We start from the raw sequence: 14707 nt of genomic DNA, 5'->3' as shown, positions 1-14707 counted from the left end.
TTAACTGTGCTTCCAATCCATAAACAAGCTTTCAATTACTAACATAATTTCTAGCGAAACATAAGAACTTGATTTATTCCATTTGCAATGTTTACCAGGCTTGGGACAGAACAGCCCACTTCATTGATTATGTTGTTACAGGTGACGCTGAATGGTGGTGAGCATCTACGACGTACTGTGAGGCTAATCTTGGGTACTGGAGACAATAAACCCCCCACATGCTTGCTGAGGAGGTTGCACATGGAGCAGCCGACTGTCAACAGCATCTCTGCTTAAACCATCCTCACACAGGATGCGTTTCTCATGGGGAAGCATGCCAGGCGTGATATGAATTGTGGTTAATGTATGCTTTGAAATGATGTGCTACAGCTCACACAACATGCTCCTCTTGTGAACTGTGACCATAGTGCTCCAGTGGCAGTTGTCAACTGCATCTAGAGCACGAATTACAAAGATTGTTTACAAAAATGGACAGGACAGTTGTGTTTATTCTGTTAGCAATTGTCAGAAAGAACAGTGAAAATCATGAAGGAGATTCTGGACTCATCAGAAACTTGAAAAGCAAATTACTGGCAGAGAATCACTTCATACTGTAATGCCTGAATAAAGAAGGGTTGCCAGGAAAAAGATCTAATTATGAAAATTTGCTGTAAGCCTGAAACTTAGGTAGAGAAGTACAGTGCAAGCTGCTTCCATCAGTCCATTAAGGGGTAAAACGCAGTTGGAAACTGCTGATTTCACACAAACTGATTGTGAATAGGAAGTAAAACGCGATTAAGACAAGAACTATCTGTAAGCTAACAGCCCCAAATGCCATGTATAGGGGCCCTCAAATATCAAGAAACGAAGACCTCCTGCAAGTGAAAAGTTCCAAGCAGCACCAGATAAACAAGCCTGCAGCATATATTATGTGAGTGAGCATTGTACTCAACGAATCTTTTACACAAAGAGGGATTTGCAAAGTTTGCCTCTGAAATAAAGTTCTTGGTTTCCATCATACATTTGTCTACGTGTATATTTCTGTACGTCACTTTTACTGTGACAAGTATCTGTACCTCAAATAGAGCATAGTTTGTTGTCTATAGTACCAAACGTTACTGGGTCACTCCATGCCAAAGGGTCTTATTTCAGAAGAAATTCCCATATGAACATTGTGAATTTCCCTGAAATTTCGTGTGAACATTCAAACGTGTTCGAGTGATCATCGGTAAAGTTCAACAGTCACTAATTCAATACTTCTGTAGATATTGCCCTTTGCTTGAGCCCACAGTGCAGTTATCAACACTGCACCCTTGAACTTTTGAAACTTTGAGATCGTAACTATGGTCATATTTTCTTGAAAGAAACAAAACTAGGTCATCTCACAGAATTTCTTTGAGCTCTTAAGCTCAACAATTTAAAAAATAAATTATTACCTGGGCAGTTTTCTTATGGATAATTTAAGCTTAAAAATAGCTAAATAACATGTGAAGTTTAGCTTTTTATCCCTGAAGTAACTGCGGGATAAACCTGGAACTTTGCATGTAACAACTTACCTATCAAGGTCTTAGAATATGTAATTTCATTCTTCTACTGCTTTCCAATAGTTTAAAAATTGTGGGCAAAGTTTATGATTTTTCTGAAAACACCAAAAACTGCTATTTCCATTCAGCTTTTACCAAAACTGAGACTTCTGCAAAGACTTTTAAATCAGTTGCAATAGAAAGACCGTGTTCAAAAGCATCTAAACATCAAGATCCGCTTTTGCAATGCGAGAATATAAGGCACCAAAAAATCAAAAAGGTGGACGTACATTGAAAATGGGCTCAGGTACCAGTGATACTCAGATTAAATCTGATACATTTTATTGTTTTCTTCTCTCTATGGAAGATAACATCAATAGTTCTGATAACTAGGAAATGAGCTTAAGTCAGAACAACTGCAAATAAGCAGCTTCTTGTGTTTTTTAGACATCTTGACAGCATTCAGACCCACAAAATTATTTTTATTAAGAATGAAATAGAGTAAGGAACCCAATAGCAAAAAAGTTTTCTTTGTTCTGGCTATAATAATTTGAGGTAATGACATTTGGAAAGAGTAATTTTTTTGAGTTCTGTCTTCTCAATATTTCTTCCAAAACAATCCAATCAGTGGCATTGTCTGGCTCGCACCACAGGTTTCCTCAGAATGTTCTAAAGCAAGTTAATGAAACTTATAAAAAATTCAAGTAGTCTGAAGCAAATATAAGCTTAGGAACTTAAAAGAGAGCTCTTCTAGCTTTGTCTGTCGAAATGTATCAGACTTGGGAATTTGTGGTAAAGAAATCTACCCCACTCATGGCTGCTGCTGTGCAGCTATCAGGCATGGCCCCTATTGTGATGGGGACACTAGTTTCCTCACTTTAAAAGGAATCAGCAATGGTTAAGCCACCATGAATCGCAACAACACATTTACAAAATTTTCTTCCGTACACTACTGTTCCATAGTTTTCAGATGAAGGCCATATTTGGTGGGTTTTGTATTATAAGGAGATGTGTATTTTAATAGAGTTAATGTAGGAATTTTATGTGCGACGATTTTTGCAAACAAACTCTGTGGTTTGTGAGCCAAAGTAAGCCTCCAGTTGCTGTGGGAGACTGCTGCAGTTGCAAATCACTTTAGCCAGCACATCCCCCATGACACAGTTGCTGTGTATCATAAGGTTGGATTTTCCGTCCACATCCATGTTCACATGAGCTGCCTCATCCCATATGAGGGGGGGTCTAGTCCAGGAAGTTGAGCCTTCATATGGCTCTTCCACTTTTCTACTCTTTATTTATCAAAAACAAACTGACTCCCATTTCAGAAAAGAATACAGCATCCAATATTTCACATGTAGCCACAGGTCAACGTTAAGGTGCCAAGATGGAAAAGTGTACTTGGAATAATTCAACTGGGCCACTTTTATTTACAGAATTACAGTTAAGGTTTGTATGCATAACATGTGAACACTATTTACTCACACATCAACATTCACAGAGGTCATCAGGGTGTACTTCAAGTTTACAATTGCGCACATTATCTTGTTGGAATAAAAGTAGACCACTAAAGTAATTTTTATTATTAATAAAACTTTCAGTGGTGAGTCATATATGTCATAACTATAAATGTTTCTAATAACAAATATATTTTCCTCTCTGTCAGAATACATCATACCTGTTTATCATAGTTCAGTGAATGTTGTCTTTAGATTTACAGAATGTGCAATGTATTACATCAATATTTTGATTACGATGCCTTAAGTATGTATTATGTTCTGGATGAATCGAGAATACCTTGGTCTCCAGCCAGTACTTAAATTTTAAATAAAAATCTTCAGCAACGGGTGTTGTTTACTTCTGGCATAAGGAGTCATTCTTGCTCTGTTAATGACTTTGTCAGAGGAACGGGGTGGAGCAGAAAGAGGCTCATGGCTCTAATAGGCAAAGGAATCAATATGATCAATGGGAACATGTATCAACAGAACATGTGCTCTGTAAATGTAAAGTGTCCCAATGATCTTTCCATTGGCATAAGATTTCAGATTGTTGATTTTCAAGAGGGGACTGCCAAGGAGGAGTTTACCACAAGAAAAAAGGTTAAATAAGCAATGAAGGGTAACATCCTATGTGACAAGAGTGTGCAATGCCAGAAGGTTGAATGTGGTACGGAAGCTAGAAAATCTGAAAAAGGACTGCAAATGCTTAATCCCACTACAGCGAGGATTCAGTGACGTGAAACGTAAACAAGATTACGATTTTGCTCAGATGAATGTAGTGTAATACCAAAAGCATGGGAAAATGGTACAGCTGGAATGAAAATGCTACGAATATAAAGGTAGGACACAGAGTAAGTTACTTTGAACAATACAGTGATAGGAGAGGGAAGGGGGAGGGGGGCAGGAGATGAAGGCAGAGAAAGTATACAAGGATACTGAATGGGTGATTAAGTATGTAAAAGAAGATGAAAATTTAATAATCATGGTTGGTTGTATTGCACTATTAGGGGATGTAATAGCAGGCAGAATTATGGGAGGATATGGACTCAGCATTTGGAATGAGAGAGCACGAAGGCCAACTGATTTCTGCAGTAAACTTTAACTGGTAACAGGGAATAAACTGTTCAAAAATCATGTGAGAAGAAAGTGTACTTGGAAAAGACTTTGAGGCACAGAAATATAGCACAGGAGTACATCATGGTTAGGCAGAGGTTCCAAAATCGGACAATGGGCTGAAAAAGCACACCCAAAAGCAGATGTACATCAGACCACTATTTAATAATGATGAAAAGTAGGCTGAAGTTTAAGAGAGTCATCAGGAAGAATCAACATGGAAACAAAGAGGGATCATGAAGTACTCAGGAATAATGATGGACGTTTGAAGTTCTCTAAGTCTGTACATTCCATAATAATGAATATCACAGTAGTCAGCTCAGCTGAAGAGGAATGGACATCTCTAATCAAAAGGCATTCACAGAAGTTGGATGTACAAATGTATGTTGGGTAACAGAAGAAAGACATCAATTGATCAACAACAAAAGAAGGAAGTACAAATATGCTAAAGAAAAAGAGAGGAATACAGAAATATATGTTACTAAGAAATGAAATAACTAGGAAGTGCAGGGAAGACAAAGTAAAATTGCTGCAGGAAAAATATGGAGAAACAGAAAGAGAATTGGTCATCAAAAGGATAACTCACTCAGCATATATAAAAGTCAAAACAACCTGAGGTGAAATTAACAGCAAAGGAGTCAATATTAAGAGTGCAAGAATATTTCAATTGTTAAATGTAGAGAAGACAGTAGACAGGTGGAAAGAGTACACAGAAGGCCTCTATGAGTGGAAGAAACTGTCTGATGACATGACAGAAGAAGAATTTAACAAAGTCTGAGAATAGTTGTAATCAAATAAGATGGACAGCATACATAACATTCCTTGCAAATTTCTGACATCAATGGAGGAAGTGGCAACCAAATAATTAAGCAAGATCATGTGTAGAATACACAAAAATGGAGACATACCAGCTGAAAACATCATCCACACAATTCTGAAGACAGCAACAGCAGACAAGTGTGAAAAGTATTGTACCATCAGCTTGATAGCTCTTGCGTGAAAATTTCTGACAAGAAAAATATACAGAAGAATGGAACATAAATATGAGGATATGTTAGTTGACAATCAGTAGGCAATGTAAAGTCACCAGAGAGGATGTTCTAACACTGCATTTAAAGGGGCACCTACAACCTTTGTAGCATTTGTTGACCCAGGAAAAATGTTCAAAAATGTAAAATGATGCAAGACGTTTGAAATTATGAGAAAAATAGGTGCAAGCTAGTGGGGAAAATGAAAAATATGCATAAGACCCAAAAAGGAACAATAAGAATGTAAGGCCAAACACAAATTGCTTGGGTTGAGAAGGGTGTATGATGAGAATAAAGCCTTACTCCCCTACTGTTCAATCGGTACTTCGAAGTAGCAACAACAGAAATAAAAGGTAGGATCAAGAGAGGGATTAAAAGTCTGGGTGCAAGAAAATCAATGATAAGATTTGCTAATGACCTTCTTATTTTCAGTGGAAGCAAGAGAGAGTAATAGAGCGTTCTGATAAAATGAACAGTCTATTGGGCACAGAGTATGAAATAAGAGTAAACAGACCACGAGGAGTAGCAGAAACGAAATTAGTTATAAAATTAACATCAAAACTGGGGACCAAAAAGTAGAAGTAATGAAGGAATTCTGCTACCTTGGAAGCAAAACAATGTATAATGGGCAATCAGAGTATGCGCAGTGGAGAATCTACATGGCTTTTACAAGGAATATACCATCTACATTCATTCAGACAGCTACACAGCTCCAAAATCTCTGTCAAGCCTTGCAATTACATAAAAAATTATTGTGCAATCCCATGATGCCATTGTGAGGCTAGAAGAAACGTTCAATAACCATGGGCTTGAACTGTAGGCACTTTGAAATCATGGCAGGTCTAATAATTGGCTATAGTAACTTCAAGAAACATCTGCGCAAGATGAGAACAGAGAAAGAAGTCTCTAAAGTGCATACTATGTGGTCTCAGGGATAAAACTGCATCACATTTAATCTTCCATTACGAAGGACTGGAAGCCAAAGATACAAAATATTTGGCTCATTAATTCCTGAAGAAATTGTGGCTAACAGAGCTCTAATAAATGTACAAGGCAAAGAGGGCATAACAATGCACACTAGCAAAGGCAAAAGAGGGCATTTCTGCCAAAAGAGACCTGCTTGTGTCAAACATTCTTTTCTCTCGGTATTCCCTAAATTGAGGAAGAAATTTCTGAAGCTGTACATCTGGAGCACAGTATGGTATGAGAGTGAACCAAGGACTGTAGGGTGGAGTGGAGAGAAAAGACTAACTGTATAAGATGTGATGCTACAGAAGGATCCTGAAAATCAGATAGACTGATGGGATAAGAAACGTGGGGCTTCTCCACCGAATCGGCGAGGATTAAAAAAAATGTAGAATACACTGACAAGAAGAAGGGGTAAAATGAAAGGACGTACTAAAACATCAGTTAATAATTTCCATGGTACTAGAGGGAACTGTAGAGGGTAAAAACTGTGGCAGAAGACAGAGGAGGAGGAGATTAGTGTTTAACGTCCCATTGACCCAAGGTCATCAGAGTAGGAGTACCAGCTCGGACTATCGGACTAGAGATGGATGGAGAAGGATGATGATGAGGATGATGATCATCATCATCATCATCATCATGTTGTTTTGTTTGTGGGGCGCTCAACTGTGCGGTTATCAATGCTCACACAAATTCCCAACCTTTGCTCAGTCCAATCTTACCACTTTCATGAATGATGATGGAACACCCAGTCTTCTCGATGCAGGTGAAAATCCCTGACCCTGCCAAGAACTGAGCCTGGGACCGCGTGCTTGGGAAACGAGAACACAACCACAAGACCATGAGCTGCGGACTGGATGGAGAAGGTAATGGCCGAGTCTATTCAAAGGAACCAGCCCAGCATTTGCTTAAGCAATTTAGGGAAATCACAGAAAATCTAAATCTGGATGGCCATAAGCAGGTTTGAACCGTCATCCTCCTGAATGTTAGTCCAGTGTGCTAATCACTGCGCTACCTCGCTCAGTGTGGGAAGACCAAGATTAATAAATCCAGCAAATAATTGAGGTCGTTGTGTGTAAATGCTACTCTGAGTTGAAGAGGCTGGCACTGGAGAGAAAGCAGTGGCGGGGCACAACATACCAGATAAGATGACTGATGACAACAAGAAACGGACAGATGGAGAATTACATTATATTCATCATGTTTTCACTGGTACTGGCATTACAGAAACACATTCCCCATGATAACATTGATGAGGAGAGGAATCTGACATTATTTGGCAGCAAGATTAGTGGTGACCTTCTGGAGTATATCACATTGCTTAAATATTTGGGAGTAAGGCAAGGAAGTATGTGAAATACATAATATGTAAGGTGAAAGGAAGACTTAGATTTCTTGGACGAGTTCTGGGACAGTGCAGTCCATCTGCAAAGTAAATCATGTAAAAGATACTACAGCGACCATTCCTAGAACATTATCTTATAGAAACGTGGATCAGAAACCTATATTAATTTTTTATAGCACATCATTTTTCGCCATTTTCTGGTATTCCAGTTTTTGCGTTACACCACTGTCAAGAGTAAATATTCAACATTGTGAATGGCAAGTACAGATGGAAAGTTGTAAGTAACAGTACTAAAGTAGGGTTGTGTACCATTTCAAGCACTGGATGCAACAGCTATGATTAATGAGTCAGCGCATTTTACACCTTGTATAAGAATATGAAAAAAGGTGGCCATGTGCACAGGCATATAGACAGTCACCCTTCTCTCATCAAATACACAAATGTAACAGGTTAGAAAATCACTTACACTGGTACAAAGTACCATCCACCCCACACATATAGGTATGAACATTTACTTAATGTACATTACAGTATCATGATTTTATTTAACTGCTGTTATAAAAGTACTGAAAGTATCGACAGTAGATAATTATCACTGTACTGATGGTAGCGAATTATCACAGCTATACATATTACCTTCCAAGCTACGTCTTTCGGGCAGCTTTGCTCCAGCCTTGTTAAAGCTTCCTTTGTTGTATTCCAATTGGGAACTCGCCATGATGTTTCCAGCAGCAGTAGAGGATTGCATGCACTTTTGTCATTTGCATACTCTAGAAGTATGTCCCACTGATTCAGTTCCTTTGAACACCTGAGTAGAGAAATAAAAATTGGATCGTCATTAGTATCTGCAAGCTGTTCCTTCTCACATCTTTCCATCTTTAGTAATATTCCATTTAAATTGCTTCACTAAGTATAACCTCGAATTAAAGGAAGGGGCAAGATCCACAGAAAATATGATAAAAATTAATTAACTTGTCATAGGATGTATACGTGTACAAAGGAAAAAACTTTCCTGGTTATTCCCGAACATCCTGGTTAAAAATAGAATTTTCCTGGTTAAAAATATACTTTTTCCATGTTAAGTGACAGTATACTTACCCTCTGAACTGTAAAGCCTATCAGTCCTTTGAATGGTATATACCTATCCTTTTTTCCCCCTAAGGTAAGTCTTTCCGCTCCCGGGATTGGAATGACTCCTTACCCTCTCCCTTAAAACCCACATCCTTTCGTCTTTCCCTCTCCTTCCTTCTTTCCTGAAGAAGCAACCGTTGGTTGTGAAAGCTATAAATGTGTGTGTTATTTTATTGTGCCGGGAAAGCGCCAGTAGACAGACACAATAAAATAACACACAAAAACAGACACAAAATTTCTAGCTTTCGCAACCAACAGTTGCTTCTTCAGGAAAGAGGGAAGGAGAGGGAAAGACGAAAGGATGTCGGTTTTAAGGGAGAGGGTAAGGAGTCATTCCAATCCCGGGAGCAGAAAGACTTACCGTAGGGGGAAAAAGGGACAGGTGTACACTCGCACACACACACATATCCATCCGCACATACACAGACACAAGCAGACATTTGTAAAGGCAAAGAGTTCGGGCAGAGATGTCAGTCAAGGCGGAAGTACAGAGGCAAAGAAGTTGTTGAAAGACAGGTGAGGTATGAGCGGCGGCAACTTGAAATTAGCGGAGGTTGAGGCCTGGCGGATATCGAGAAGAGAGGATATACTGAAGGGCGACTTCCCATCTCCGGAGTTCGGATAGGTTGTTGTTGGTGGGAAGAGTCCAGATAACCCGGACGGTGTAACACTGTGCCAAGATGTGCTGGCCATGCACCAAGGCATGTTTAGCCAACAGGGTGATCCTCATTACCAACAAACACTGTCTGCCTGTGTCCATTCATGCGAATGGACAGTTTGTTGCTGGTCATTCCCACATAGAAAGCGTCACAGTGTGGGCAGGTCAGTTGGTAAATCATGTGGGTGCTTTCACACGTGGCTCTTCCTTTGATCGTGTACACCTTCCGGGTTACAGGACTGGAGTAGGTGATGGTGGGAGGGTGCATAGGACAAGTTTTACACCGGGGGCGGTTACAAGGGTAGGAGCCAGAGGGTAGGGAAGGTGGTTTGGGGATTTCATAGGGATGAACCAAGAGGTTATGAAGGTTAGGTGGACAGTGGAAAGACACTCTTGGTGGAGTGGGGAGGATTTCATGAAGGATGGATCTCATTTCGGGGCAGGATTTTAGGAAGTCGTATCCCTGCTGGAGAGCCACATTCAGAGTCTGGTCCAGTCCCGGGAAGTATCCTGTCACAAGTGGGGCACTTTTAGGGTTCTTCTGTGAGAGATTCTGGGTTTGAGGGGATGAGGAAGTGGCTCTGGTTTTTTATTTGCTTCTGTACCAGGTCGGGAGGGTAGTTGTGGGATGCGAAAGCTGTTTTCAGGTTGTTGGTGTAATGGTTCAGGGATTCAGAACTGGAGCAGATTCGTTTGCCACAAAGGCCTAGGCTGTAGGGAAGGGACCGTTTGATATGGAATGGGTGGCAGCCGTCATAATGGAGGTACTGTTGCTTGTTGGTGGGTTTGATGTGGACGGATGTGTGAAGCTGGCCATTGGACAGATGGAGGTCAACGTCAAGGAAAGTGGCATGGGATTTGGAGTAGCACCAGGTGAATCTGATAGAACCAAAGGAGTTGAGGCTGGAGAGGAAATTCAGGAGTTGTTCTTTACTGTGAGTCCAGATCATGAAGATGTCGTCAATAAATCTGTACCAAACTTTGGGTTGGCAGGCTTGGGTAACCAAGAAGGCTTCCTCTAAGCTACCCATAAATAGGTTGGCATACGAGGGGGCCATCCTGGTACCCATGGCTCTTCCCTTTAATTGTTGGTATGTCTGGCCTTCAAAAGTGAAGAAGTTATGGGTCAGGATGAAGCTGGCTAAGGTGACGAGGAAAGAGGTTTTAGGTAGGGTGGCAGGTGATCGGCGTGAAAGGAAGTGCTCCATTGCAGCGAGGCCCTGGACGTGCGGGATATATGTGTATAGGGAAGTGGCATCAATAGTTACAAGGATGGTTTCCGGGGGTAACAGACTGGGTAAGGATTCCAGGCGTTCAAGAAAGTGGTTGGTGTCTTTGATGAAGGATGGGAGACTGCATGTAATGGGTTGAAGGTGTTGATGTACGTGGGCAGAGATACGTTCTGTGGGGGCTTGGTAACCAGCTACAATGGGGCGTCCGAGATGTTTGGGTTTGTAAATTTTAGGAAGTAGGTAGAAGGTAGGAGTGCGAGGTGTCGGTGGGGTCAGGAGTTTGATGGAGTCAGGTGAAAGGTTTTGTAGGGGGCCTAAGGTTCTGAGGATTCCTTGAAGCTCCGCCTGGACATCAGGAATGGGATTACCTTGGCAAACTTTGTATGTAGAGTTGTCTGAAAGCTGACGCAGTCCCTCAGCCACATACTCCCGACGATCAAGTACCACGGTCGTGGAACCCTTGTCAGCCGGAAGAATGATGATGGATCGGTCAGCTTTCAGATCACGGATAAGCTGGGCTTCAGCTGTGGTGATCACTTTGCCACGAAGAAAAATAATCCTGATCCCACTCCTAATGATCCAACTACCCAAGACACTATCCAAATTGAACCCTGCCTGGAACAGTTCCGTCCTCCATCACAGCGGGACCCACCTCCTCTTCCTCAAAATCACCCTCTCCAAACATTCCGGGAATTTCTCACTTCCAGCCTTGCCTCTCAATCTTTCTTGAAAAACCTTAATCCTACTCCCAACATCACCACAGCCGAAGACCAGGCTATCCGTGATCTGAAAGCTGACCGATCCATCATCATTCTTCCGGCTGACAAGGGTTCCACGACCGTGGTACTTGATCATCGGAAGTATGTGGCTGAGGGACTGCGTCAGCTTTCAGACAACTCTACATACAAAGTTTGCCAAGGTAATCCCATTCCTGATGTCCAGGCGGAGCTTCAAGGAATCCTCAGAACCTTAGGCCCCCTACAAAACCTTTCACCTGACTCCATCAAACTCCTGACCCCACCGACACCTCACACTCCTACCTACTTCCTAAAATTTACAAACCCAAACATCCCGGACGCCCCATTGTAGCTGGTTACCAAGCCCCCACAGAACGTATCTCTGCCTACGTACATCAACACCTTCAACCCATTACATGCAGTCTCCCATCCTTCATCAAAGACACTAACCACTTTCTTGAACGCCTGGAATCCTTACCCAGTCTGTTACCCCCGGAAACCATCCTTGTAACCATTGATGCCACTTCCCTATACACATATATCCCGCACATCCAGGGCCTCACTGCAATGGAGCACTTCCTTTCACGCCGATCACCTGCCACCCTACCTAAAACCTCTTTCCTCGTCACCTTAGCCAGCTTCATCCTGACCCATAACTTCTTCACTTTTGAAGGCCAGACATACCAACAATTAAAGGGAAGAGCCATGGGTACCAGGATGGCCCCCTCGTATGCCAACCTATTTATGCATCGCTTAGAGGAAGCCTTCTTGGTTACCCAAGCCTGCCAACCCAAAGTTTGGTACAGATTTATTGACGACATCTTCACGATATGGACTCACAGTGAAGAACAACTCCTGAATTTGATGATACAGAATTATTCTTTGCCCTTCTGTTAAACACTACAAATATGCCCATAGCAGCTTGAGTGTAGTCTAGGAATTTTAAAAGAGGTAACAAACTCACTCACAGCTGGAGGATAAATATTTGAAACCTTCAAAGCGTTACGTATTCTTGCCTTCAATAAAACAAGCATGGTTAATCTAATAAGTAACATCATCTTATGCGATACTTCAGAGCACATCCTGCAGCTTACTTTCAGCAAGGAAGCAGCTAGTACATCATGACTTTGTCATCACAATTACCAGTGAGCTATTACATACAATACTAATAGAACAAGGAGGATCAGAATTATGTTGCTTGTGACACAGGAGCCAAAAATGTAGAAGTATGGAAGCAGCTACGACTATCAACACACAAAACCTATTTCTCAAACCAAGCAGATCCTAACAGGATAGTATGGGCATTCCAAAATGTTCACATTCTTGACACTGATAAGAAACCACATACTAGATAAAGAACTCGTTTTGCCAGGTGTAATGACCATGACCAGGAGCTTGGTAAAGGATCTGTTAAGAGTCTCAAAAGAGAGATCTTTCAATTGCATTTCTTATACAGAGGTAAATCTTGAATATTACTGGGTCTGCAAGACAAAGTGTGGGGATAGTTGTACAGTTACTTTCATGCCACTTTGTGCAAGGTGTGAAAAATGTGCTGAAGTAAATGTGATGGTACTTTTACTGAACTAGTAAACTATACTTGTCAAACTGAGACCCCGAAGAAAAGAAGTTTTTTCTGAGAAGTGTATAAAACTTCAAACTTAAAAACAGGAATATAAGACCATTTTTTTAACTTCGTTCATCTATGACTGTAGAAATTAGAATAAGTGTCCAAGCATTTTAGAAAACGAGTTTTGACATCAGTCTTCCACATCTACAAAAACTTTCTCCATCCTCCAGGAACACTCATCCTATAATACTGCTGTCAATTTTAACACTACTATCAATTTTTCTGCCAAAAATCTGACCCCTGCAGAAACTCAGTACTTTCTGAAGTCTCACCTTCAGCCCTACACCTAATTTCAACCATGCTTCTTTCCTTTACTCATTCTTTGCAGTGGAAACATTTCTTCACAACACACCGCACAGACAACAGCCACACTGAAGCCCAAATAGAACCTTGTTTACAGCAGTTCCAACCTCCCACCAACTGTTATCCACTTCAACCCAGTCATCCTCCGGTAATTTTCCAGGAATTCCTCGCTTCCAACTTGGCCTCACCTTCCTTTCCTAAATGCTTCCTAAGCGAGTATAACATTACTCCTGTGGAACACATTGCTATCCATAACCTGGAAAACAATCCACACCTTCTCATTCTTCCCACCTACAAAGTCTACACCGCAGTGGTCATGAATCAGACAATTTTTCGACACATCGGAAGACTATCCTTACAACCATGATCCCATCTCAGAAGGCCAACATGACCTCAAGCAGCTTCTTAGGTCCATCCCAAAACTTGACACCAGCAATCGCAAGCTCTCCTACCTCTTATTTACTCCATAATCCCAATCCCACAGGTCTCCCTATTGGGCTTCACATTATGACTAAGTACAATACTTTCACAGAATGAACCTCTGTCTTTGTTGATCAACACCTCCAAACTACAGTCCATAGCCTCCCATCCTAGATTCGAGACATTGCTAACTTCCTTCACCACCCTTCGACGGTTCATGTCCTGTTACCAACAGGCTCCTTGTTGGTCCTTGCGGATGCCATATCCCTGTACACCAACATCCTGGAGGCCAATGGCTTTGCAGCCATGGAACACTATCTTTCTCAAAATCCTCCTGTTACCAAACCACCACCTCTTATCCTCTTAGCTAGGAGCCAACCACATCCTGACCTACAATTATTTCACTTTCAAAGGCCAAATCTATGAACATATACATGGTACTGCCTTGGGTACTTGCATGGCACCATTCTATGTGAACTTATTTATGGATCACTTGGATGAAGCCTTCAAATCCGGTCAACACCTACAACTCCTTGTTTCATTCTGATTCACTGCTGTCATTTTCATGATCTGGACTCACAGCAAGACAACTTTTGTTCTTTCCTCTACAACGTCAACACCTATTCCCAAATCTGTTTTATGCGGTTCTCCTAAACTCATCAAGTTACTTTCCTAGATGGTATCCTAGATGCTGATCTCCACCTCTCACTTAGCTCTATAAATATGTTGGTTGGCTCACCAACCACCAACAGTACTTCCACTTTGGCAACTGTCACCCCAAAAAGTCTTTTCCTTACAGCCTTGCAGCCTGTCAATGCTGCATGTACAGTAGAAAGTGAAATATACCAATAACTTAACCAGAGCCTTTACTAAAGACTATAACATAAATAGCTCATCCATAAACAAGTCTCCTGTGCCATCTGCTTCTCTGATCATCCAGTATCACTCCAGCCTTTGAAAAGCTCAACCACATCCTCCCTCAGAGTTTCAACTTCCTTTCGTCATACCCTGAGATAAAGGATATCCTACCCACATTCCTGCAAGTAGTGTTCAGTCACCCACCCAACCTACAGATATCCTTGTTCGTCCCTATTCCAATCCTATTCTAATACTGCTCCCCATGGGTTGTTCTCTTGCGGTGGGCCAAGGAGA

The 14707-nt window shown here is 41.3% G+C and overlaps 1 protein-coding gene across 4 annotated transcripts in view; it reads right to left on the bottom strand.

Annotated features, from left to right (window-relative positions):
• Window positions 1–14707, bottom strand: part of LOC126284735 (transformation/transcription domain-associated protein) — a 392578-nt gene that overhangs the window by 121578 nt on the left and 256293 nt on the right. For all 4 annotated transcript variants that reach the window (XM_049983877.1, XM_049983882.1, XM_049983889.1 and 1 more), the window contains one exon: window positions 8084–8255. In XM_049983877.1, the coding sequence (XP_049839834.1) occupies window positions 8084–8255 (172 nt within the window). The remainder of the gene's footprint in view (window positions 1–8083; window positions 8256–14707) is intronic.

The sequence above is a fragment of the Schistocerca gregaria genome, chromosome 1 (genome assembly GCF_023897955.1).
Source record: "Schistocerca gregaria isolate iqSchGreg1 chromosome 1, iqSchGreg1.2, whole genome shotgun sequence".
Taxonomy (NCBI): domain Eukaryota; kingdom Metazoa; phylum Arthropoda; class Insecta; order Orthoptera; family Acrididae; genus Schistocerca; species Schistocerca gregaria.
This window is presented reverse-complemented; position numbering and strand designations above follow the sequence as displayed.